General features: G+C 41.4%; 1 protein-coding gene across 6 annotated transcripts in view; it reads right to left on the minus strand.

The window, feature by feature from the left end:
* The window catches only part of Pcgf5 (polycomb group ring finger 5), a 114,641-nt gene that overhangs the window by 23,594 nt on the left and 63,367 nt on the right, over positions 1 to 27,680 (minus strand). The window contains exons 1-5 of one of the 6 annotated variants that reach the window (XM_027406347.2): positions 25,693 to 25,870; positions 23,463 to 23,749; positions 4,516 to 4,612; positions 2,143 to 2,198; positions 1,977 to 2,033 (exon numbers count right to left, since the gene is read on the minus strand). In XM_027406347.2, the coding sequence (XP_027262148.1) occupies positions 1,977 to 2,033; positions 2,143 to 2,198; positions 4,516 to 4,612; positions 23,463 to 23,574 (322 nt within the window). In that variant the 5' untranslated portion in view covers positions 23,575 to 23,749; positions 25,693 to 25,870. Of the gene's footprint in view, positions 1 to 1,976; positions 2,037 to 2,142; positions 2,199 to 4,515; positions 4,613 to 23,462; positions 23,750 to 25,026; positions 25,166 to 25,253; positions 25,278 to 25,692; positions 25,871 to 27,680 lie in introns of those variants that run through there. The other 5 variants (XM_027406343.2, XM_027406348.2, XM_027406345.2 and 2 more) reach the window with 5 other exon arrangements.

The raw sequence follows: 27,680 nt of genomic DNA on the forward strand, positions 1-27,680 counted from the left end.
ACCAGGATATAAAATAGGTCTATTTTGTGTATGACCCTCAAACACAAAAAAATCCTAGCTTAAACCTATTCTGTAATTCTGACAGCAATTCCATGTGCTTTTGTGTTAGTAGAAACTGGAATATTTAATTAATTTTGTATGATCTACTTTTTTAACATTAAGCTGTCTAAGTACATTGCACACAGGTAAAATAAGCTTTTGGTTAAGCCATTTCAGCATCTTCATTTTGTTGTTAGGTATAAAAACAGCCTCTTGCTGCCTTATTCTACTCATCAAAACTATTATCAAAGCTCCCCTGCTGAGGGATTAGTTCTACAGTTAACTATTAAAGCCATTATCCCCATTATAAATGAGAAAAAGAGAACATGCATTTCCTCGTCCATCTGAAATGGCACTGAATTTATGAAAGTTGATGAGAATTCAATGGCTTTATGAGGAAATCAAGGCCAGGACTACATTCACAAATGCACAGAGGCTACTGTGATGGTATTTAGGACATTCTGAATGAAGTCTTGTGTTGAAAAACACGAAGAATCATATTGCTCTGTAATTTAGATATCCCTTTGTATGGATACCATATACATACAAACAGCTCATTCTCAGTACAATAACATCTGTGTTGTGGAATATTATTTGAAGATGTGCTACATTTGGAACATTTGTTTAATGATGCAAAGATGTGTTGTATTCTTTTTTGTTGCATTTGTTTAACTCTGCAAAGCTGTGCTACTTTGCCTGTCTAAAACATCTGATTGGTCAATAGTGAGGCAGGAGAAAGGATAGGTGGGGCTGGCAGGCAGAGAGCAGAACAGAAGGAGAAAAAGAGCAAAGAGGAAGAAGGAACAAGAGAAGGGGAGGACATCAGGGGTCATCCACCCAGCTACACAGCAAGCCCAGCTTAGTAAGTACTGAAAGGTAGACAGAAATAGAGAAAGATAAAAGCCCAGAGGCAACAGGTAGACGGGGAATAATTTAAGAAAAGCTGGCTAGAAACAAGCCAAGCTAAGGGCAGGTAATAATTAAGTCTCCATGTGTGATTATTTGGGAGCTAGGTGGTGGGTCCCCAAAGAGTAAAGAGTTAAAAAGCTACAATTTGCCACTTTGTTGAAATTATTGCTGTTACTGTGTATAAATGTGTGTGTGAGTGTGTGTGTTCACAGAGGACAAGACTCAATCTTGGATGCTCTTCCTCAAGTGCTATCTACCTTGGTTTTTTGAGATGGGGTTGCTCACTGGCCTTGAACTCACTGACTAGGATGGACTGGCTGGCCTAAGAGACTGGCCTAACTCTGCCTTCCCTGTGATGACTTTTAAACACTGTGTGTACAGGTGCATGTGTGAATGTCAGAGGATAGAGCTCCAAGTCAGTTCTCTGTTGTCACCTTGAGGGACCAAGGGACTGAATTGAGTTATCATGTCTGTGTGTAGGTTTCTCCAGGCCCTGCTGAAACGGTTAGTTATCACCTGGGTCCCAGAGAAGAACCTGGACACTTGGTCTGGTGATGGGAACACCCTGATGAACACACAAAACACCTGCTGACAGATGCAAGCCCTAAGCCTGACCATGAGAGTCCCACCTGCATTCCTTTCAGAGCCGCAGAGCACAGCAAATCCCAACTTGGCTCTTAGCCACATTCATTTCCGTCTCCCATTAAAGTGCTTTTATAAGTGAAGTAAAATTAAAATACCCTCACGTTTGAGGTGCACACTAAGATTATTTCTTGTAACAGATTTTTCTGTCCTGAAACTAGGTATTACCACCTACTCAGTTTCCTCTTTCACTTCTTTTCTTTTTCCTCCCAAAGTCCAATTTCACTCTTCAACTACCTTCACCTGAAGTCATGCAGACCCTCACTGATTCAGATACTATCTCATGAAGGGCTGCATGAGTCTTGCACAGGAGAACTGTGAGTGTAGAAAGACAGTACTCCACCAACTTAACAACGAGAGGCACCAGAAACACAAATAAGAGTTACCTTGTCCATTTTCTTGAGGTTTATTTTTCTTCCAAAATTCCAATTCACGCTGAAGTTCTTCTAATTTGAAGGAAAAAAAATGAAAAGCATAGGAAGATGAAATCTTTAATAGAAATAGTGATCTCACAAAACACGAAAAGTCTGTAGAACCCAAAGGGCAACTTACGTTCTCGTAGTCCAGGTACCAGCTTAAATATAATCTCCTCCAGTGTATTATCCAACCTTCAGGGGTTGGGAGGATAAACAATGAAGATATCAAAATCCAATATGCAAACAGTTGAGATTTCTTACAAGTAAGTAGTAGTCCCAAAGCCCCCAGCCTTCTCTACATGTACACCCTCTGAACATGCCTTTGCTTGATCAAGAGGTAGAGCCCAGATGTCTGAAATTCACAATCCCAAGAATAGGGACTACACTGGAAAATTGCTTAGACCAAAAAGAATGTGGGACAAGTAACGCTGAGCTTGGACCTTGCCTAGGTCTTAAGAGGCCCTGCATTTCTTCTCCATGTTCAGCAAGTAGGGGAGTGCTCCACTGCCCTGCGGAGGCAGCCCTAGACCACCATGGTGGCAGATCCCAATACATGGCAGAACACAGTAGTTAACTGAATAAGCAGCAATGAGTAAAGCCAAGATTGCTCACTAACCCATTCCAATGGTAAAAAAGAAAGGAATGCTTGCCATCTGAAACATTAATTTAGAGGTGGTTTGTCATACAGCAATAGCTAACGTTCCCACTCTTCAAATCCCTACAGCACAGGTTCTTTTCTAAAAATGACTGTGCTCCATTTCATCTTCTGAAAAATGTGGACAGTTTGACTATTCTAGCTCCCTAGACACAAACTTATTTATCTCGGCATTTTTCTAGTTTTCTTTTCCTGATGATACATAACTGGCTCCATTTCTTCAGCCTATTCTGCTGCTTCTACAATACCTACTCCATTTTATTCTGCTTAACAGCGTTACTCTTCTCAGACATCAAACATCTAAAGAAGCAAAATCTTTTCCTTAACTTAAGCGTCTGTGAAAGCTATTTCTGGAGCAGCAGAGATGGCCCAGCAGTGTAGAGAACTTGATGCTCTTGCAGTGGACTGGAGGCCAGTTCCCAGCACCCACAATGGACGGCTCACAGCTGCCCCAACTCTAGCTCCAGATCTAATGCCTTCTTCTGGACTCTGCACATATCTGCTGTAGACACACCACAGACAGACAGACAGGCAGACAGACACACACACCTTTTTAAATCTTTCAACCTGAAAAACTTTGAAGCGTATAGCCTGTTATTTCTGTTACATACTCTTACTTGCTGCTTTTATCTTCCTGAACTCCCTGTCATTGATCCCTATGACCAGTATAGTGTCACAGCAATCTGGGTTCACACAAACTCCATGAAATTCCCTTTCCCTGTTTTAATTTGTTCCCCTGTCTGTTCTATGTGCCTAAATATTTTTCTTTATCCAACTAAAGTTATCCCCCAATGTTAAGGAGCAGGTTCCAGGACTCTTCAGACACCAAATCTGGATGGTCAAGTCCTTTATATAAAACACTTTAGGATGTCATATCTAATACACATCTTTCTATAGCTTCAAACCAGCTGGAGTCTGCATATAGTAATACAATGTGAATGCACTAGCTAATTTTTTCTTTGGGGATAATGACAATTGAATGCGCAGTACAGAAGCAATTTTTCTTGCAAATATATCTGATGGGAGCTTGGCCAAATCCACTGGAGACAGAACCCAGAGACACCGAGGGCTGAATATTCTGTGTTGCTCTCTGTATGTCATCTTCCTTCTTTCAGTTTTTTCCATGGGCCATGTTTCCAGGGTCCTCATCTATTTTTGTAGCTTGAAACTAACATGTGGGCAGTTGTTTGTCTCAAACCTTGGGTCTAGTCTGTATTTCCAACAGATGCTGAACAATTAATTCAGCCACCTCCTTTCACCCACGTATGTCAGGACTGTCTCATGAAACCTCTCCAGAGCAACACAGACTTCCCTTGGTTACCTCACTATTAAAGTCTGACATGATACTACAACACTCCCAAACAGGCTCAAAGTGAAAAGGACTGACTCTATTTTCTTCCACTTGATTGACACACTTTTCTCTGAGCCTTACTCTCAGCTACTTCTCGGTCTGTCTCCCACAAATTCTTTCTTAACCACCTTGCATCATCCTTCCATTCTTAGGGACCATCACCTGTCAGTTTCTTTTCTCCCAGAATGCATTTCTTTCCTACTATTGCCTTCCGATTATTTTATTACCAATACATTTATCCAATCTAGTTCACCTGCATCTGAAAATGACTCAATAGAAGTCAAGCTGAAAAGCCCAAGAGAATGTTATCATTTTAACTGAAGATATATTTCCTAACTATTACATAATCTTATTTCAAATTTTCATTAAAAGATGTAAAAATGAAGTAAAATGCATTAAAAAAACTGTAAAAGCCTGACTTATGTTCAAGTAGTGTAATAATTGATAAAGATTATAAATGTATACAGTTAAAATCAGACAAATTATGAAATATATATCTTTACCTCAACATTTCTAATGGATTTGTTTCATGAACTTGGTTGCCACACCTTGGACAATCATTGCTGTCTTCAAAGTGCTGGACAATACAGGTCTTACAGACTAAGAAGAGATAAGACAGTAGGTTAAAATTAAACTCTACAAACTGTGGGGATGTTTTATGATATAATAAATAAAGCTTGCCAGAAGATCAGACTGCAAAGCTAGCCACACTAGCTAGCCAAAGAGGCCAGGCAGTGGTGGTACACACCTTTAATCCGAGCACTTAGGAGACAGAGACAGACAGGTATCTGTGAGTTCAAGGCCACCATGAGCTACATAAAACTGATCAGTCTAAAAGATAAACAAAGCTCACACAATGATCTCAGCACTTGGGATCTCATACCTTTAATCCCAGCACTAGGGTGGAATATAAGGCAAGAGGAAATAGTAGCTCAAGGGGTCTGAGGAGTAGTATAGTCTGGAGATGCAATCTGAGGTTCACTGGATCACCCCTTTGGTCTAAAAATCATTGGTAGAGGTGAGAAACTTTAGTGGCTGGCTGCTTTACTTCTCTGATCTTTAGTTTTCACCCCAATATCTGTTTTTGGATTTTTATTATTCATGCTACAACAAACTTCTAAAATTATACCATCCAAATAAAGTATAACTAAAACCAAATCCCACTGTCACAATATCAAAAGAAAATTCCAATTTACTTATTGTTTCTATTAATATAAACTAAAGACACTCTACTCATAGCCCATTAAAAACTGGTCCATTTTAAATAAAAGTGTCTCATTTAAAGTATGACAGAGAAAGGTAAAAATTGCTGATTTTGCTTTTATTTCTTTTACTAAAAGTTTATCTGATTGCAATATAAACAGTTCTCAATAAAACTTGAAAGGCTGGACATGTAGCTCAGTGGTAAAGCATACCATGTCTGTGAGACCCTGGGTTTAATCCACAGTAATGGGAAATCAAAACTCTGGAGAGTTTTCAACATGTTTGGATTACTTATACCGCCAGGGTGGTTCCTGGGACAAAGCAGCGGTTATGACATAATTTCTGGGCCTTACAGAACATGATGAATTTGTGCACATAGGTGCCACAGTGTCACAAAGCATACTGCATAGGATATGGGTGTCATGGTGGCACAAAGGCACAAAAGGTGAAACTGGAAGAATGGCTGAGAAATGGACAAGGGAATTAGAAGATTCTAAATGAAGAATACAAGTTTGGAGCCATATGGCAACACAGCTCACATTTCCTCTGAACAGTACTGATCTCTGTGTCATGACTTCTTCCTATCTTTTACCTATGCTTATGTTATCCAGTAAGCAACTGCAAATTTTAGCAACTGAACTTTAAAACTGCAATCCAATTCCTACCCCAATAATTCCCTTTCTGATATAATTTCTCTATATCATCTCAAATTTTCTCTGGGTATAGACCTGCTACCCTTCCTTCATTTTACAACTGCTCCCATGCTACTCCTTTTCCTCTCCTTATATCCCACATGCTTTGACAGAAGTGAAGTTTATCTAAATGACTGGTCAGGAGCAAACATTAAGAGTCCTACCACTGAGATCAGGTCTGCAAACTCAGGCATATCACACACATTGCCTAGAGCAACAATAGGGAGAATTCTGCCAGTCATTTAATTTTAAAGTTACTTCGTATATATTGGAAATAAAATCACTTATTTAATTTCATTTTTCATTTATTTAAAGAACTGAATGCCAGGTATTATACTAGAAGCTGGCAATGCAGGAATGAACGACATAAACTCCCCTTCTTTAAAGAATGTATGTTATGCTTAGAACGGCATGTAAAATTTAATGGTAAGTGGTAGTCTTATCTTCCCTGCCCATAAGAAGGTAGAAGCAGAACCCTGGTGTCTGGCAGTTGTTCAGATGCAATGATCAGGGTGGGTCTCCTAAGAAGGTGCCATCTCAACACATCTGTGTGTGTGTGTGTGTGTTGCTTAATAAGGACACTTAAGTCCCATTCTATCTTTCTCTTTATTCTAACGGTCAAGGATAGTAATCTCTTCACTATAATTCTCCTGAAATCTAGATGAAAGACATCAGAAAACATGCTTAAAAACTAAGATGATAAAAGCAGTGCAATGTATAATATAGAAGTAAGTGTCTGTCTTGTTCTTCAAGATATCCTGATACCTAAAGAGTGCATACAATTTTTTGTTTATTTGGTACAGGGCCTCGTGTAGCCCAGGCTACAAATTTATTAATCTTGATCCTCCTGTTTCTAGCCCTCCAGTACTGGGATTACACATAAGCACTGCTGCACCTAGATTTCAAAAGTGTTCTCAAATGTTCGTTCAAAAGTCAAAATAATCTCTCACAGGGTCACCTTGTTAAAACAGAATTCCTTTAGAAAATTCCTGGTATGTATGTGCTCATTCCCCAGAGCCACTAGATAACTAAAATTTAAGGGGAAAAAAAGAGACAGATAAAAACAGGAATAAATGATTTTTGACAAAGCCTAATACGGCTAATACTGACCTGGAGCTCTGATTCTGGTGGTTCAAAAGTTTTATCACACTTAATGAATTCAGCAATCCATCGTTGTCTACCAACCTTGACCAAACACAGGTACATGCCATGCCCAGAGCAAATCCTCATTAGACTAGTCAAGACACTAAGTATAAGACCCTATCCTCCCAGGGACACCAATGTTAATCTAAATTATCTGATCAAAGAGACATAAGGCTGAAGCATCCAAAGGTACACAGAGTTCTAAAAATAAGGTGTGTGAGCTGCTTGTGGCCAAAGCAGCACCAGTACCAGAACACTGATGAGGAATACTTATCTAAATACTAGATCTGGATTATTCAATATGGTAGTCATTGGTCACATGCTGTTACAAGCACCTGAAATGTGGTTAATTTGAGATGTACTGCAATTATAAATACATTTAGATTTAAAATATTTAATATACAAATAATCTTAGTAATTTTTGTTATTACAAATGGGAATAACAATAACCTTGGATATATTGGGTTAAATATTAAAATTGTTTCTTTAAATGTGGCTATGAGATACTCTAATTTATACTATTTTGTGCAGATGGATGTTTTGTCTGCATGTATGTCTGTGTACATGTGTGCAGTGCTCTTGGAGGCCAGAGAAGGCCTTAGATCCCCTGGAACTGGAGTTATATATAGATGATTGTGAGCCAACATGTAGGTGCTGTCAACAAAACCTAGATCCCCTGGAAGAGCAGTCAGTGATCTTAAGCACTAAGCCGGCTCTTCAGCCCTGTATTAATACTAGATAATTTTAATTATATGTGTGAGCTACTTTTGGGGGGGGTGGTTAAGGACTAAATCCAGGGACTTGCTCATGGCAGGCAGGTGTTCCAATGTCCCCAACCTTGTTTAAAATTTGAGTTTGAGACCGAGTCTCAGTAGCTCAGAGAGGTCTTGAAGTTACTGTATGGTTGAGGCACATTATGAAACTCTCCTCACCTGCCTCAGCCACGGAGGAGCTGGGGCCACAGGCAGGAACCTCCAAGCCGATTGTGGATCACAGCTATTTCTACTGAGGACTATGGCTCTAAATGGGTAGAAACTCCCATAAGAAGTGGGTTTATTTTCCATAGGGACATTTGAGAATACTGTATTTTATTCATGTCGTCAAGTGAAAAACAAGAAGCTCCTGTGGGTCTTTTTCTATGAATGGCAGCACTAACACCTGAATGCAGGCTTCATGACATAGACTGACACATTTCTAGAGGTTAAGGCTCAAAACTAACCTTAAAAATAATTAAAATTTTAAAATAAGTTTAAAAAGAAAAATTTAAGATGTAGAACAACACACTGTTTTTATCCTAGTGTTCCTCAGTGTTCAAATTACTTGCTGGTGGCTGGATGGCTGTAATCATCAATTATGAAAGGAATTACATACTAGCCATCATCCTAAATATGTATGTATTTTCCAACTTCTATGTATAAATGTGAGTATCCAAATTGATAATCAATTCACTGGTTCTCAACCTTCCTAATGCTGCAAGCCTTTAATATGCAGTTCCTCGTGTTGTGGTGACACCCCCCCCCCCAGCATAAAACTATTTCATTGGTACTTTATAATTTTGGAGAGAAAGGTTTGCCAAAGGAGTTACAACCCACAGGTTGAGAATCACTAAATTAGATACATTAATACAATCTAATAATTTGTTTTTCACTGCAGCCCTATAAACTGGGTAGCAGTATCTGACCTCATACATGAAGAAAGTGAACAGAGGACAAACTGTCCAACATCATGACAGTAAATGGTGAAAGTGAGGATTTGAACTCAGAGTCTATTTCATAGCTAAGATATATCCGTACGATATATCTCTTGCTGCTAACTCTTTCCTACTGGTCTATAAAATATAGAATGAGACTACCTTATCCATTAATTTGGGGGTTGTATGTCAGCTGACTTGTAGAATTAGATCTCCTTTAGTATATTACATAAATAAAATGGTCTTTTCAAATAGTTTATTTATTCTTTTCTTTATAAAAACAAAACTCTAGGAAATATTCCTGCCTTCTTTTATAAGGTGCTAAATAATTACCATGTTTATATTACACAAATGAAAGCCTGAGGAAATCCAGGCCCAAACTTCAGTGACAATGGAAAACTGAAATGTCGAGATGGTTTCTAACGCTTAACAACTTCTCATCACTGGGAAACTGTCTGTGAGCTTCAGTCCAGGAACTGAAATCCAGACTAGCAACAGAGCACACCTAAAGGTACCTTATAGAGATGTTCAACTGCTCTTCTGGCTAACTTAACTGGCGTTTGGATGATGTTAAAAAGGCCCCAGTCTCTGGTAGGACTATGCATGGAGAGCACCAAGCCTTCCTCCTCACCAGCCACTTTAGAGATGTGGTTAAGCTGCATGAAACGGCTGGGGCAGAAGCAGTTCGGTTTCCCAGACACCCTAGGAGGAAAATCACCTCAATGACAAGACACCCTAGGAGGAAAATCACCTCAATGACAATGCTAAGCTTGCCGAGTCCTAGCAGATGCCAGGCTCTGGGCTCAGAGCTTTGTATGGACTACATTTCAGACTCTGGCCATGCTTCTCAACATACGAGCAATATACTAAAGATCCTGAGAAGACTGCCCACAGTGTCCTAGCCATGCAGCAGAACTGGCATCCAAATTTCCCCTTTTAACATCTAAAGCGCAATGCAATGTATCTCCGGATAGAGAGTACTTAGTCCCTGACCTCAAGAAGACATCTTATTGCTTCTGCAGAGTGATGGATAAACCCAGGGCCTGTAGCATGCCAGGCCAGGACTCTATACTACCCCTCCCCTACTTTGTATCTTTAATTTATCTAATTAGTTCATCATAAACATCATTAGGTGAAAAAAATTACTAACTGAATTCTTGACTTCTACCATTCTTTGGGTTTGAACAAGGTCAAGTACACAAAAATTCACAGGGAGAGAGCTATCATGCCGTCTGATACTGTTTTTCTAAATTGAGGTGGGCAGCACACACTGGACCACACACTGATATCTGAAGGTCCCCTTTTGAACTAATTCAACTTTCCTGAGACTCTAACTCTGCAAAGCTCTCTCATTGGGGAGGCCAAAGATAACTGGGAAACATTGGAAAATGATGCACAGTGGGCAGAAGCTGGTCACCAAAATCCTTCTTTACAGAACCTGTTAGATGGCCCCATTCTAGGATGTAGCTGTCTGCCACACTATAATCTGAAGCACTTTATCAACCTCCAGGATAAGTCACTGTCACAGGACAAGATAGAATCAAATAGTATGTGAGTTAGGTACAAGTAGGGAGGCCAAAGTAGCACAGCATGGTCATTCCGGATAATCCTGCCACAGACTGCCCACACTTGAATCTCACTCCTGCCATTAGGCAAATGTTTGTTCTGCCCCGAGCATAAGGAAGATTAAAAAGGTATACTGTACTCAGTTGTTATGGGGACCAAATGTAATTACTGGTTTATAATGTCTGGTAACTTGTAAACTCTTGGTAAACGTGAGCTCCTTCTGCCAATTAGATTATGGGGTAAGCATACAGACAGAACAAGGAGAATCAACATCAAGTATTGAATACCACCAGACCATAACTGACTTGGTATACCTATTTTAACAGATAGGCATCCCACTGAAATGGGAATGCCCATCACTTTGTGGTTAATATCCTGCAACCATTTCTACTCCAAGGACCCTTTGTAACTCTGATATGAAGTTTAAGACACTGATTGCTTCACCTGGAGAAAACTATCTTCTCATGCAGGACACTTCTTTTTCTGGGGCAAGGAGGGGTAGGGTAGGTTCTTGTCCAAGATCAACTAACACTTCTTCACTAGACATCTTCCCCTGAATTTCATGTTCAGACATTCCAGTATGTAGCTCACAGTCAATTCCCACTTGTTTTGAAGAAACCTGCTTTGATGTGCTATTAAAAACTGATTTCATAGCTGAAATATCCAAGAACCATCTTACTTCCTTATTTTGATGGTTTTGGGGGCATCTGCACAACAGGTACAAGGTCATTTGTTGGCCTATCTTAGATATACAGCTCACCCACATTTCTTATTTATCACAGAGCCCAAGTCTCCCAGCTTTGATAGCACACGGTAATTCAGATTTCTCTTGCTGAGCACTAATTCTGACATTACTGACCATAAAATCCATTAATTAAAATTAATCAACTTTTCTCTCATATCTTTAGCATTGCCATCCATTAGTAACACTTTATTTAATAAATTGACCAAGGGCTGACTCATGCTAAAAACATATAGTTGTATTGGTCTTATCTTCCAACTTAAAACATTTTTCCCTCCTTCTTTGAGTGTACCACCTTAAAAAGAACAAAAATAAACCAAAACCAAAGAAACCAAAGAGTCTCCCTATGCAGTTCTGGCTGGCTGGGAGCTGGTCTCTAGCTCAGAGGTCTGCCTGCCTCTGTCTCTTGAGTGCTGGGATAAAAGGCATATACAACCATGTCCAGTTGTGCCATTCTTTTTTATTTTTTGAGTGCTGGAGGTCAAGCCTTCTACCAGTGAACTAGAATCTTAACCCTACAATTCACTATGGGTAACATTTTTCATACTGTTTTTGTATTGAGGACTTTATCTGCTGACAAGTTGTAAGGCTACGACTATATGCAGAAGAGTTATGTTTCCTGCTTTTTATAACATATTCTACATGTGTAACTAACACTGTAGACACACCTGTAGCCAGCCCCTAGAAGCCATGGCTACAGCATCCCTACAAAACGGGGCCTAGGTTTATAATATCCCACTTCTGACAACCAGATAATGTGGGAAATTACCATTAAGGAGTCAGGAGGTAAAAATACAAGGGAATTTAATAGGGAAAAGCCTTACTTACAGAGAGACCTAGCCAGCCGGCGCGGCAGCAGTAAGTACAGCAAGCTGAAGAAGAAAGCGAAAGCAGGGCCACCGCGTGAGCGTCCGTCACTCTTAACCCTTCCCCCTACGTCACCCTGACCATTCCCTTGCAGGCGTGGTCAGGCACACCTGTAGCCAGCCCCTAGAAGGCATGGCTACAGCATTCCTACATAACACTGATTTTAAAATTCCCCAACAGCTTCAATTTACTTCCATGAGCTTCTTGGCTTTACAAATGTAAGGAACTAGTAAATATCTTTATTTCTCCTAGGCTGTTACATATAGCTTGCCTCAAAACTCTATAGTGAAAACAACTGCATGGTGTATACCAGAATAGCATTTTGCTTTTTCTCCACACTTCCTAGAATGCTGTGTCCCTTTCCCAATGGGACAAAGAAACAGGCAGCAAGGGAAAGGCTTTGAACAGACTCAGGACAGAAACCATGCTTCCTTTATGCATGACGTTGGAGGGACACCTGAGTAGGAAGGGGACGCTCCTAAGCTTGGGAAGGCGGAAGGAGAGGCGTGCTGAGCGGCAAGTCAGGTAGAGTTCCATGGACGCAACACTGTCACTACTCTTCCTACCAATCAAAATTGTGTCCCCACGCATGCACGCACGGGCCCACACTTTGACTCCTCTGCCTCTCTGCTATGGTTTGGATGAGATCTGCTCCTGTGTGCTGGAGGATTGGCCCCTAATTTTATGATGCAGGAGGTGATGCACCTTTTAAAGGAGGGGTGAGCAAGGTCTCTGAGTCTCCTGAGGCACTGCTTTTCAAAGGGAAGGTAGCTCTAGCTATTAGGAGCTTCTACACCAGAGTTGATAAAACAGGAGCCAGCTTGGTCTCTCCTTCCTCACTCTGCTTCCTGATTTGAGATCTGACTCTTTGCTCCTGCAAATGCTTAGGCCACCATGTGGTTCCATCTGCAGCAATCACCAGAGGCCACATTAAAGAGGCTCCTGATTTAAACTCTGACTCTCTAAAACCTCTTTTCTTTCAAAGTTGCCTGCCTTAGGTGTTTCATTATATTAAAACACAGACTAAAAATGCCCTTTCTTCTTTGGTTACACTAGCTCAATTAAACCAGAATCTTGATTATATTCAAATCCTACATATTCTGGTTTTACATTATAGCTGGGCACTGTGGAAGAAAAACATGAAACCATGCTGATGGATCTCTCATCTTTAACTTATGACCATCAAACCTCATGAAGTGGGGTTTTCATCTGCCAGGAAGCGATACTCAATGTTCCCAAGTCCACTATGCTCTTGAGCGGACATCTCCCCAAACTCCATCAAAACCTTCTCCCTTCTCACTAGTCATCAAATACCTTGCTTCCCATTTTACTTAAAACATAAAAGCAGTAACAGAATCAAAGGGGACTTGTGCCTGCCAACATATACGTCTCCACATATACGACCACTACTGTGTCCTAACCTGTTTCCAGAACATTCATGGACCTACCTCTGTAATTTCAGTCCTGTGCACTGGATATCTTATCCGTCACCTGGCATATATAAATCCTTCTTAACGATTCTTATGAGTATGCAGGCAAGCCATTTCCTTAGTGTAAAAGACACTTTTGTTGACTCTATTCCTTGCCAACTATCTGTCCATTGCTTTGTTCCCCTTTGTAATAAAACTGGAAATTGATACCTATATACTCCCCCCCTCTCAAAACTTACATTTTCATTTTGTCTGTATCTTTATTAAGGTTAAGCACAAGGCTTGGATTTATTTCAGTGGTAGATTTTGGGCCTAGCATTTGTGAGGCCTCAGGTTCAATTTCCAGGATCAGTAAAGAATAAAAGTTAAATATATCACTCACAGTACAATGGTCAACTAGGGAATTAAATGCTTTCTGTCTTCCCAAATGTACTCTTATTTTTTTCTCCTTCCATCTACTGGAACTGCTCATAACAGGATACGTACAGCCAAACCTGTCCTACTAACTTAACTACACACATGTAAGTCAGCTAATTTCCCCTGCTCTTAACACTCAGAGTCTTCCTACCTCTTGGCTTCTCTTTACTGTCTCCAGGGTTAAGGCCTCGTTTGGTATTCTGTTCTTTAAGCCACAGTCATTTACTTCATGGTTTCACTGTTTATGTATGTTCTATATGCTGACAGTCTTCATTAACAAACATGGTCTACCTTCAAAGTATATTCGGAATCCGTCATTTTACCAGCATGACTACCCTGGTGCAAGCCATCACCATCCCTTTCCTGAGATACTGCCGTAGGATCTTGGAATTTCTACTTTCAATAGAATAATTTAGGTGATTCTTTTTAACTACAATCCAGTTTGTCTTATTCCTTTACTCAAAACCATTCATGAAATAGATCTTCATTTCCCTCAGAAGAAACAAAACAAAAGCCACCCAAATCCTTAGATGTGCAGAACCTGTGGCCCACACCATCCCCACCTCACTCTCAATTTCCATTCACTCGCTGATGTCTAACTGTCCTGGCCCCCTTGCCACTTTTCAACATGCCACACTCACACCTTCCAGTCTTTGATCTTAGTATTCGCTCTGCCTGGAACTTCTCTATGATATCTGACAGGCTAGCTTCTCTACAATAAGTTCAAATGTCATCGACTTAATGAAGTTTTTCCTAGATCCAGACTTTCACAAATTATAGCACCTTCTTGACTATCCAATTCCCCCTGACTAGTGTGATCTTCCCTTTATCTATAGCATATAGTGGTAACTTTCTAATATACACTGTGATTTACCTATTGCAAACTCTACTGCCGACTCTGTCCCAAGCACCTGAACCAGAATCTAAACAAGAACAAGTTCAAGAAATCTGTAGAGACAAAAGGAAGCCATAGGGGTTAGGATAGTAAAGGGAGCCCAGAATCCAGGGCTACAACTGTATCACTGTATTCAAGTCAGAAAGAAGCCTGACGTTGTCAACTGAAGGAATTCTGAGTTTCCAACAACTATCAAAAGGTACTCCTTCCAATTTTAACTAATATCTACAAAGAGCATTTTCTCTATCAACTGGCATTAGCAGATTCTAAGGAAATTTTGTTTACTCACTTAACTTTTTTTATACAATAATCTGTTGAAAATCAGTATGTATAAAACAAAGTAATTGTGAAGATTCTTGAAAGTATCCAAAAGAAATCATTTTCTACAATGTTAGACTGTAGCTCTTCAGTTCGCATCCAGCCTTCAAGCTGGGTTCTTAATTAGTACTGTTTCTTTACCGTTATCTCTGGCACTGAGGCCTTTCTGTTACACACTTGGACCTCAGTCCAACACTGGTATGGGTTCTAATTCATTCTGGCCCATACTTACTACCAGACATCAATATACAAGATAATTTCATGTTTTAAATTTTGTTATCCCTTCATTTATCCATCTGTGTCTCCTATGATGATGCTTTGACCAGCGGTTTATTCCTCACTAGCTCATAGCTTCAAAATAAAAAAGATCCGGGCTGGAGAGATGGCTCAGTGGTTAAGAGCACTGCCTGCTCTTCCAAAGGTCCTGAGTTCAATTCCCAGCAACCACATGGTGTCTCATGACCATCTGTAATGAGATTTGGTGACTTCTTCTGGCCTGCAGGCATACACATAATAAATAAATCTTTAAAAAAATAAATAAAAAGATCCATAAGTGTAACATAATTCATCTTTAACATAATTAACATCTAGTACCTAACCTGTTTAAAATCAGTAACTATTCCTATTTCTAAAAGTCATCAAAATGAGCAATGTAATTACTTTTATTAATGAGTACCAAAACGCTGCCTGAAGCTTTAACACCAGTATGATGATGTCTTCATTTCTACTGCAACCTATCTATCACACCGTGTGTGTGCCTACTGGTAATGTAATGTCAATTTGGACATTTTATTTTTCTAAATAAAAACAGACTTTCACTCCCAAACTTTCTAAAAACCTTATTAAGAAAACATCAGAAATTTCATCAAAAATAATGTCTTTTTTCATTAGGATAGTTATTCAATTCAGAATAGGAGATTCATCTCCGTATTGAGTACCTAGTAATACCTCACGAAATCAGAGTTTTCTCTCATATGTGATTAATATTACTTAATAAAATACTAAAAATAAAGATAAGTAGACAAAGGAAGAAGAAACCTAGGGAAAGGTCTTAATGCATTTGCAGCTGTGCCTGAGTCCAACAGCAGAACTGAGGACCCAGCTCTGGTATTTACTGGTTGTTTCTTATTTCTCAGTCCTCCCGAAGCCTTTCTGTAGCCTGTGTCTTCCTATTCTTTGGTCTCTGATGGATAGCAACAACCAAGAAAGGCTTTTCTCGGCTTCATTTCCCCCACAGCATTTGTTATATAAAGAACCTGAAATTCCATTTTTTTTTTTTGGTCTGTTGTCTGTCTGTCCTATCAGAGCATAGATTCTTAGAGGTCATGGGCTTGGTCTGTCATGTTTGTTTCTCTGTTTCCTGTGGCAAGAATAATGCCTGGCATATGTAAGTGCCAATAAACACTTGCTGAGTGACCAAATAATACTGCCCAGTTATAAGGGGTTTTGGTTAGATTAAGTAAGACAATGAAAAGAAAGCTTGAACTCCCATGACAAACATTCAATAAGCAATAGCTACGACTTCAATCTTTTAGTAGCATTTATTTTAATTGTGGTATGATTAAACCATAAACTGTCTAATTTAAGAATTGCTAGAATGACAACGTCTGGTCCAGAGCGGTACCTGACAGACTCTCATATAACACAGAACCACCTAGAGAGCTTGTTAATACAGATTTCTGCTTATCCCCAGAGGCTCTGATTCCACAGGTCTAGAGTGAAGCCCAAGAATTTGCACTGCTAATGAGTTCCCAGGTGACCCTGTTGCTCATGGCTGCTGATAGCTTGGAGACTGCACTTTAAAAAGCAAGAGTATGGGACGAAAGATTTAGGAATGAAATATTAGCCCTGACACCTAAACTGAGTAATCAAATGGTTATGATATTCAAAAAAAATAAATAGGAGCTGGAGAGATGGCTCATCACTTATGAGTGTGTACCACTCTTACACAGTTACAGAGGACCTGAGTTTGGTTCCTGACTCCCATGCTGGGCAGCCCAATCTGCATCTCCAGCTCCATGGGATCTGACATCCTCTTATGGCTTCTGTGGGTACCTACACTCATGTGCAAAACCCCATACAGACACATACATGATACTTAAAAAAATACATCTTCAAAACAAAACCAATGAATAATTAATTAAAAAGTGCCACCATAATTAAGCTACTTCTGCATTCTCTTACATTTACTTTATCTCTGTGTGTATGTGTGTGAGGAATCCAACTCAGGCTTGATGGCAGGCACCTGAAACCTGATGAGTCAACTCCTCCATTCTTAATTTTGTGATACAAAATCACCAAGTGCTTCGTAGTAACATCAAGTGTATCTTTCAGTGAACCTGCCTTCTTTGTATAAGTTAAAAATTAATACAACAGTGTTTTGTTCCAAGGGGTTACTGCAATAATTTCTGAAAGGGCAGAAAGAAGAAATTATGTAACACAAGGGTTTTTGTTTTTATACCACAGAATTTCATGTCTATGAACACATTTTCTCCCCCTGAAGGAAGAACTATAAAATTCCCACAAGAACCTTGATCTAGAAAGGGGTAAGAACCAATGCACTGCAGTGATGACATCGGCACCTCACTGATGACATCGGTACCTCACGGCTCAAAACCGCGCTGCATACATTGATCACATCTGAGCTTTAGGAATGAAGCTCTTTCATTCTTAAGTAATAAGTTTTATTTTAAGTTAACAATATACACCATCACTAGTATATATACCCCAGGCAACTTTCATACACTTCTTAGGGCCTGTTAAAGACAGAGGACAGCCTCTGGACCATCACACACTGGTTCCTACTCTAGAGTCTATCCTTTCTCTAATACTCACAGATCCCTGCCTCAGTTGGTTCTAGGATAGTTTTCCTAGCTCCTATCCAACATTGTGTCCATGTCCTTCAAGTTAGGTAGCACTGCATTTGAGTCGCTGAAAGGAAAAACACAGTAATCAATCATTAACTGTGCATTTCAGCTTGTATTACATACTCACCAGTTAGGAAGGAGACACTTAACCTACATCTGGCCCTCTCCTTCTACATCTGTGTAGGAGAGGGGCATGGGTGAGATGGAACTTAGTTACAGGATGGATACCTGCTGGCAGACAACAGAGCAAAGGAAGTCCTGTGTGTGCTGTAGTGGAGGAGAAGCAGGGCAAACAAATCACAGGTGAACAGCTTTAATTCATCCTGGAGACGGCAGCATACCACTGAGACAGGTTTTTGGTCAAGATGAAAAGTAACAGCGACAGACATTATGTCTTTAGAAACAGGTACACTGGTTAAGAATATGCTCCAGTGGGTCTGGTGAGAAGGGAGGTGGACTTGAACGAGAACAGTAGCAGGGGGTGGGACTACATGAACTGGGATTCTGTGACAGTTTTGTTGTTAAGGGTAAAGAGACCAACCGACAGCTGTCTAACTGGACCAAAGGTCCACTCAATGGGGGAAGGGCGAACCATGCCTGGTTCTGAACACCTACCTACCCTGCTTCCTGGAAATCGTGAGCTCAGGGTCACCTGAAAAGAATCTACTGCAGATATTTTGCTAGACCAGTGTAATTCTTTACTACATTCTAAGTCTTAGCCACAGGTAAGTGTAGCTATCAGCCCTCATCAAAGAAGCCCATCTATACTAAATGGAGATCATCACAGAAATCAGTGGATCATGGGCAGAGATCAGTGGATCATGGGAGATACACAGCTATCAGAGCCACTGTTTCTGTGGCTTGGGGAACATTGCAGAAGAGAGGCAAACAGCTAGAATACCAGGAATTCTGCTGTGAAACAGTCTCTCCTAGAAATGGCTGTGTAAACAAGCCTGGAAAAATGATGATATCAATGTACATATCAAAGTGTACATTCCCAATACTAGATGAAGAACTACAGCAACTGATGACTGCTGGGAGAATTAGCCTCTCCTAGAGATGAGCCCTCTTACAGGTTGTCCAATGCATAATGGTCATCCCTGAAACCACACACACACAAACAACAAAAACACATGTGTATACCCGTGTGCATACATATGTAGCAATAATCAAAGAAAAGAGGCGCTATCAATCTGATAGTGAAAAGGACATGGAAGGGGCTGAAGGGACGGCATCTGGCAAGGGCTGGAGAAAGGAAAGGAGACCTAGGAGTCCCTACAGGTGTGCCTGGCCACGTCCATGAGAGCGTGGGCAGGGGATGTCAAAGATGATGGGGGGGGGAGAGGAGGAGGCCCGGGGGGTGGGAGGGAATTCTTAAGGGGCCACAGACACGTGGAGAGCCCCTTGGCTCTAGCCTCGCTAGCTTGCTGCCTCTGGGCACGCTCTGGCTTGCGTTTGGCTGGTGTTTATCTGAATAAAGATATCCTAACCTTACGGACTATAGATCGTCTTCACGCATGCAATACAATTCTATTTCAATTAAAAACATAATTTTTTAAGAAATGAGAATGAAGTCGTATGTGGTGGCACAAGACTTTAATCCCAGCACTCAGGAGGCAGAGGCAAGTGGATCTCTGTGAGTTTGAGGTCAGCCTGGTCTACAGAGCTAGTTTAGGATAGCCAAGGGTACAGAGAAACCTTGTCTTAAAAAACCAAAAATATCAAAATAAAACCCACCACCATCACCACCAAGAAAGAGAGAATGAGGAGGGAGTACAGTAATTTGAGAGGAGGCTGACGTATTTGCTCACACCAAAGCACTGCAATGAAGAACCCCTGCTCCTCTAATGCAGCAGGCCCAAGGGCATGTGGTCCCACCTGGAAAGGCCTAAGGCCCCAAGGATCTCAGAAATTCTCTAATTCCACTCTGCTCCAATATCCTGACCCACACTTGTGATTCTATCATGTCCATTATCTTCACTGTGCTTCTTTTACACATTTTTTAAAACTTGTTCACTCTTCTCCAACTTGACTAGCTAGGCCAGGGGGCAGATCCCGTGACTGGTTTTGCTCACTAGCTTAACTTCACTTACGTATTTCTCACTTGACTGACTAATGGGACAGAAGTCTTCTAAGTTCCCACAGCAAGAATAAGTGTCTACTCATTTTTTACTAATGTATTATTCCACTGTAGTTTTGTGCAGACATTTTAATAAGACACATCAAAAATTACAACAAAGTGTCAGTGTCACTTAATCTTTCAATTCCCACCTTTCCCACTTGGCTGCTTTCCTCAATTTTATAGCCACTCCAAATCATTGTACTACTGTATCATTACAGTAGTACAGGTGAAAAACCTGGGCAGAAGATACCAACCCAGAACATGACCATCCATCAAAAGACCTCAGGAAAGTCTAGTGATGCTGCTTTATGGTACTATTTATGCTATCAACACAAATAAGGGAATGCTTTGCAAATGAGATTATTTCCCTTAAAGGTTCAATATAAAAATATAGAGGACACAGAAATCCAAAAGTCCAAGTATTAATAAGCCCCATGTTATGTGCTATAGAATCCTCAGATTTCAGGCACCAGGCTGAATTCCCAACTCTACTGTTTTATGTTCAGTGTTCTCTGTGGATGACAAAGTCCACATTTGGAGTAACATTATATTCTAATCAAAATTCTACCACTTCAACTCTCAGTAAAGGGGCCAGGCCATTGCCAAAGGACTGTTTACACTAGAATGATTTGTATAGTTTGTTATTTACCTCTTTAAACTTTCAACAAGCTATTGCCAAGGCTATTGGCTGCTCTCCACAAACTGATAGTAAGGGCCTATTGCTGAAGACAACACTTAGCTATCTCAGTGAACACAGAGAAGCTGAGCCTAGGGGAAAACCAAATAATCTTGTTCTGCTAAGGAAGATAGCAATGAAATGACTCCAAATGACATTCTGTTATATCAATAGATCAGTGCCTCAATCAGCCATCAACAGAAAAGCTTCTTGCGGTAGATGGGAACTAACAGAGACCCACAACTAGACAATATGCATAGGGTAAGGGACTTTGGAATACTCACTCCTAAAAGGGATGTCTTTATCGATCTCTCCCCTCAGGGTTCAGGGACCTAAGCAAAAAGATTGTAAAAACTGTCCCCAGACACAACAGGACTGATATATATATATGAACTCACAGAGACTAAAGAAGCAAGCACATGGCCTGAATAGGTGCAAGCCAGGTGGGTCCTCTCTGAAATGGGGAAGTGGGCACAAGCTCCCACCCCTAACCAAGAAGCTATCTGCAATAGGTACCCAACAGCAAAGGAAACACCGGTCTTCTCCAATGGAGTCTCACTGAGTATATTACCCACACTTCAGAGTAGGTTCCATGCCCAAGAGTAACAGCAGATGGTCAACACAAAACAAACTCAATGGTAATTTTGCAGGCTTTTTGTCTCATAGTGCTTTGTTTGGGCACTTCTTGTCTTATTGGTCTCTTACTTCTATATTTTGTTTTCTGATTTTATGTTTTTGTGGGTAATCGTGCTCACACACACCCACATAGGTGAGTTTCTTGGGGTTTTGTTATTTATTCTTTAAAAAGAGAACTAAAGGGCATGGTGTTGGGTGGGTAGGCAGGTGAGAAGAGGAGTCTGAGGAGGGGAAAGTGTAATCAGACTACAGTGTATAAAAAAATTTAAACAAAAAAGGCAAAAAAAAAAATCTCAGTTACTCTTTCTATGGAAAATAATCCTTCTCTATAGAGTGTTCTAACAATGTTAAATAAATGGTAAAGTGCTATTTCAAGTGACTAAATAAAATTTCAGGGTTCATCAGAAACTAGTTATGTATTCTTCCACAATCTTTTGGTTTTCTTCAAAACAGAGATACTAATTTGGGATTTTATTTCAAAATTTGTTTCAGGACATAAAATTTGTAGTAGATAGAAACTGGGAGATTTGTGCTTTTATCTTATCTCTCGTTGTTGGCCATTTTTGCTGGGGAGATCCAAATATAAAAACAATGCACAAACGTTAGGGTCGGCAAAACAAAACAGACTGTGAACCATTTATAGGTATGTGCAGGTACAATAGCAAACAAAATATGCTTGATTGTCCACTCTAGTGTGTGGCTCTTCTTCATGGCTTCATGGCTCTTCTCCCAAAGCATCCGAAGTCCAATCACTCTTCACTACCTCTATCCCAAATCTTTCTTTCTTTCTTTGAAGCCTATGTCTTATAGGTGGTGTGTGCGTGCGTGTGCGTGTGCACAGCCCTAACTGATCCAATGTTTCTTGAACCTGCCAAGTACATTCTCTGGAAAGTTCTTTCCATATCCCTACAGAGCTCAATCCCCTAAAGTTTCTGTTAAGATGGCATAGAGAAGCTGACATGATGTCATATAAAATAACCCCATCCTTATCTACAATGGTTCCTTTTCATGCCAATCATCACCAATATGGAACACATTTATTATATGCTCCCTTTCCTAGAATGTAAACTCCTTGATCAGAGATTTTATTATTATTTTGAGAACTCTTGTATCATCTATATTTAGCACTGTACCTGACACAGAGTAGATAATAAATGTTTTCAATGACAATTTATTATTAACTGTTCAAGTTAAATATAAGGCAACGACAAATTAACTATAAAAGACATTTCATAGTTAACTGCTAATTGAACAGCATGAGCCAATTACTATCTCAGAGGGGTACCCATCAGCACCACTAGACTTATTTTCCACAGTATATGTGACCACAGTTGACCACAAGAACCAGTAGGTATCAGTTTGTTCAAACAGCTTTCAATAAAATTCCGTTTTTAAAATTATGATTAAATTATATGTAACATAAAAGTTGTCATTTTAATTTCCATGTGACTTTATTTGGCTCATTTCTTTGAAACAATGAGTATGAATCCTATGTTCATCAGGGGGAGATGAGCTCAAAGGAAGCTTTGAAAAAAGGCATTGCTGCTATATGAGAAACTGAACTGGCTTTGGAACTGAATTCAGGTCCACCACTCCCGTAGCTGTGAGGCAGAGTTAGTGAAACTTCCTTTACACATATATAAAACGAGGACAATCTGAATACTCTCTCCCTTACACCCACTCCAAACTGCTTCAAGATATTGACAGGAGACAATAAAATCTTAGAAGTTCTTCAGCTTCGGCAGTATTACAACAGTCTCTAAGTTACCAAGGCAACTACCTGAAAGACAGGTGGTGGTCTATGGACAACCTACATTCCCACTAGGTTCTCAGGAAATGCTGAGAGTGGTGTGACTGGTGAAGGAATCACTCATAGGCATCCTCTAACTCCTTCAGGGTCATTAAAAAAAACTGAAAATAGTTCACGTTTTGCAAATTCATAACTAATTAAAGCCTTTAAAGAACATTTTACAATCTGGTTTTAAAAGTCAACATATATTAAGACTCAACTTGTAGGAAAACCTCATGCTTACGACATCCCAGTGATAAATATTCCGAAAATTAACTTGTAAATAATTCCGAGACTGCTTTTTAAAACTTAAAATCCAGGTAAAACCAGGGTGCAGCAGTTTTAAAAGAACAAACACAGATAAATTTTGACGAGCAGATGACATAAAGATACGTACATGTATGGAGGCATTCTGTCACTGTTGTTGGCTTGATCAGGTATCCTTTACAGATATAGCAGGTGATGTAAGGGTTGAAGTCTTTCACCAAGTGTTTCCTTTGGGTAGCCATTCGTGGTTAGCCGGCTTTAGCAGTTCAGGCAAAGAGGGGAACTAAGTGGATGCAAAGCTGGTCCCAGTGGCTGGCACAATGTTCTCGGTAGAGGTCCTGAGGCATGAGCATGAACATCCAGCCTGAGTACAGACCACTGGTCATCACTCCCTTTGACAGTCCTGCTTTTTCATATCTGTTTCCAAAACCATAGAGAGAAGGGTGAGCAGAACATAACCTTTACTGTCCAATTAACCTATAAGTCTATTACAACTTAACTGAGTAACAAATTCACCCAGTTCCAAAGCCTCAATTATCACTGCCGCTCATGGCACGCAAAGCTACGGAGTCTACCTGGAGTAGATGATAGGTGCATTCTGCCAATGCAAGGTGCAAAGACTCAAAAGTTAAGTCATTAACCCACCTAGCAAAATGATCTCTATTTCTTTCGGCACTCTCCTTCTAGTTAATAGTCATATCAAGCTGACACCCATTTCCTCTCCTCAAAGAGATGCCTGCCGCCCTCCAGTCAGGCCAGCTTATATCTTGCTACCAGGTTTATTCTACCCATTACATTTAGTGCTTTCTCAAAAAATGTCAGGACCTCTCTTCACTAACACACACCAAAAAAAAAAAAAAAAAATGTGTTTTTTAGCCTGTCCCATGAGATAGATGTAAACCACACTCCTGGTTGATTTTGATCTTCCCTTCAAAACTTCAGGTAGGCTGACAGGATCACTCCTCTCTATCATGGATTCTGCTGGCTCGTATCTTACACGCCCTTCCTCTTAAGAGCTGTATCATGCTTGTCCCTGAGACTCCCTCTCCAATGCTGTCCTCAATGTAATCTCTACTAATGCTCACGACTCCCTTGTTACATTTTTCTTCCATTTTGATAATTCATTCATTCTTGTTTTTCCGAGGTTGAGTTTCTTATAGCCCAGGCTGGCCTAGAACCCTGATGAGATAACCTTTAATTGATCCTCCTGCCTCATTATTCACAGTGCTGGGATTACAGGTATTCGGCATTGCCAGTTGACACCATGACAGGGAACAAACTTTTGGCACTGTGCATGCTAGGTAAGCACTCTACCAACATTTATTCTTTATCTCTATTAGACAGAAAGTTTCAATAGAAACCGGTCACACATAGTAGATATATACCCTGGGAAATATACTTTCTTTAAGTCTCAAGTGGCTATTTATTTTGTTGCTTTTAACTGTAAAGTAACAGTAAGAGCTCCAAGTACCTAGAGAGGAGTTATGCAATGAGACAGTACACAGCGAAAAACTGAAGAAATGCCATTTATTTTCTTGCAACTTTATGACTAGATAGCTCATTAGGTTATTCTAAAAGTTTTGCAAGTTCCTTACAAGACAGATGTCCTTAGAAAACAATGCCAATGAAGATGCTTATTTCACTAAGTTCATTCTACACCAAGCTCATTCTTCAGACGGGAACTTTTCTCCTACCTTGGCTGTTAGTGCATAGGCGAGTATAAAATAACTGGAAAGGTCTAGAAGGCATCGTTCTGCCGGCACACACCCACCGTGAATGTTCACGGCAATAGGCTCCGAGCGTCTATCCCTTCGGGGAAATGGTGTTAAGGATGTGACAGGAGGTGTAATTTAATTAATTGCAATCTCAAGATTCCGGCCTTAGCCCTTCGTGACCTTCAGCAAAGCATTGATATCCTAACCTGGGTCTCCGCTCTTTCCTCAGCTTTTCTTTTCTCCCAGGACTCACTGGTGCGCTCGCGGCAAACCTGTGGGAAACGCAGCCCCGATCCCTGTCACCCGGACTCCGAAAGGAAGCGAGTGCTTGCGGTGTCGCGCGGGCGGCCGGGGGCAACTTTTCCGCGTCGGGAGGCGCGGGTCCCGGGGGTTCAAACCCTCCCGCCGCTTAGCAGGTGCTCGGCCCGGGAGCCGGGGCCACCACCCGCGCGGGGACCGCGGGACAGGACAAGTTGCCGCGGGCCGGCTGGGCCGCCCCCGAGCGAGCGCAGAGCCGGAGCCCCGCACGCCCGCCCCGCCCCCGAGCGGCTCGGGCTCCAGCGCCCGGCGCGGCAGGTGTCTGGGACGCCGCGGCCGCCGGCGCAAACTTGGCGCGCGGCCGGGCCGCCCCCGCGCGGTACCTACCCGGCGGCCGCCGCCGCTCCTCAGTCCGCCGGCGCGCCCGCCTCCGAGCCCGGGAAAGCGAAAGAGAAACAGCGCCTGCCGCGGCCTGTCTGGTCCCCGCGCCCTGTCCGCCCTCCCCCAGCAGGCGGGAGCGCGCGGGCTCCACGGGGCCACTCGGCTCTGGCGCGATAGGGCGCGGCGGGCCTCGGGGCCAAGCCGGTGCCGCCTCCAGGGCAGCTCCACCCACCTCCAACCGCCAGAGCCCCGCCCGCCGCCACGCCCCACCCCACCCCTCCTCGTGGGCCCCCCCCCCCGCCGGCCACGCCCTCAGCCCTGGCTCGCTGGCTCGCTCGCTCGCCGGTGCTCCTCCTAGGCGCCTGGGCCACCCTGCCTTCCCTGCCCCCCACCCCTGTCGCTCCCGTGTGACACGTAGCTGTGGCCAAATTTTATCTCTGTTCTTCTTATCCTCGTCACCCATCTCTCGGCTGTTTTCTTTATAACAATGACCAGTGTGTTGTTTTTTTTTTTTTTTTTTTTTTGTGTGTGTGTGTGTGTGTGTGTGTGTTTTTATCCTGGCGGGATCAAAAGCAAGGGTCAGTGTTGATACTGAGTCCTACCTCACTAAATTTTCTCCTTGGGTTCAGCGAGATGGCTCAGCCGGTAAAAGCCCTTGCTGCCATGCCCGAGCAGCACTTGAGTTCAAGCCCCAGTACTCAATGGAGGAAGATGGGAACGGACAGAACGACTCCTGCAAGTTGTCCTCTCACCTCCACAAGGGCAATGTGGCACAAGCGCACCCCCACACATCCATACAAATAAATATGATTTTAAAAAGTATATGTAAAAGCCGTGTCCTGTCAGGCATTGTTCCTCACACAGAATCCACGGGGTTGTAGTGGAGATGAAGACGTATCTTGATACGAAGCTTATTTAGAAATCACTATTGAACTCATTGCAATAAAGGTGAGTCCAGCAGTCACGATCACTGACAAACGCAGGTAAACTGGAAATTTGTGTAGGGAGTGATGACGGTAAGTGGTAAAAATTTATTACTGTTTGCAAGGTTCTAAACAAACAAAAACCCCCAGTGCTCTTTCTAATGGACTTTGAGATTTCTAAGACACCATTCATTGAAGGAAAAGAAAGATGCCTTGAAAGGCTTCCTGTACTCTTCATTCAAAACTTTTCTAACACTTTTCCTAAACTCAAATTCCTAATAATACAACTGTGTTAAGCATTAGCTAGACCCGGTCCTTCCCTTCTTAAAAGATTATGCTCAAGGACTCCTAGGATCCTAGGCAAATCAAGGTAGCCTTCACTTACTGACCAAACATAAAAGGAGCATTTTCTGAAGGGCAAACTGCAAAGGCAACCTTGGATCTCACACACCAGAAAGAAAAAGAGGGTTGCAATCCCACCATCTCTTTTGTAAAAACCAGAGCAAAGGTTGCTAAAGAATTCACAGAGAATGCGGAGCATTTGTGTTATCCCCTACAGACAAGTAGCACCTCTGGCTAGTGACAGAGTGCAGAGATGGCTGGAGGAACAAACCAACAAATCCAGGCACACAGGTGTTCAGGGATACATCTCAAATTAAAAACTCACCAAGTAGAACAAGAAGCTTTAAAAGCTACCCACATTATAATTAAACTTTGAAGGTAAAACAAACTCATTTGAATTTTGCCACAGCAAGAATACATCTTTAAGTGATTTCTCTATAACCTTCTTAAAGACCCCTTTGCAAAACTATGATTCCAGGATGGGATGACTTCCACAAGAAACAGCAATCACAGTAAGCAAAAGAAAACAAGTCAGGTCAGGACTATTGGCTTCATGTCTTTCTCTCTCTCTCTCTCTCTCTCTCTCTCTCTCTCTCTCTCTCTCTCTCTCTCTCTCTCTCTTCCTTCCTTTTTTTTTCGAGACAGGGTTTCTCTGTGTAGCTTTGGAGCCTATCCTGGCACTCGCTCTGGAGACCAGGCTGGCCTTGAACTCACAGAGATCCGCCTGCC

Source organism: Cricetulus griseus, chromosome 3, assembly GCF_003668045.3.
Source record: "Cricetulus griseus strain 17A/GY chromosome 3, alternate assembly CriGri-PICRH-1.0, whole genome shotgun sequence".
Taxonomy (NCBI): Eukaryota; Metazoa; Chordata; class Mammalia; order Rodentia; family Cricetidae; genus Cricetulus; species Cricetulus griseus.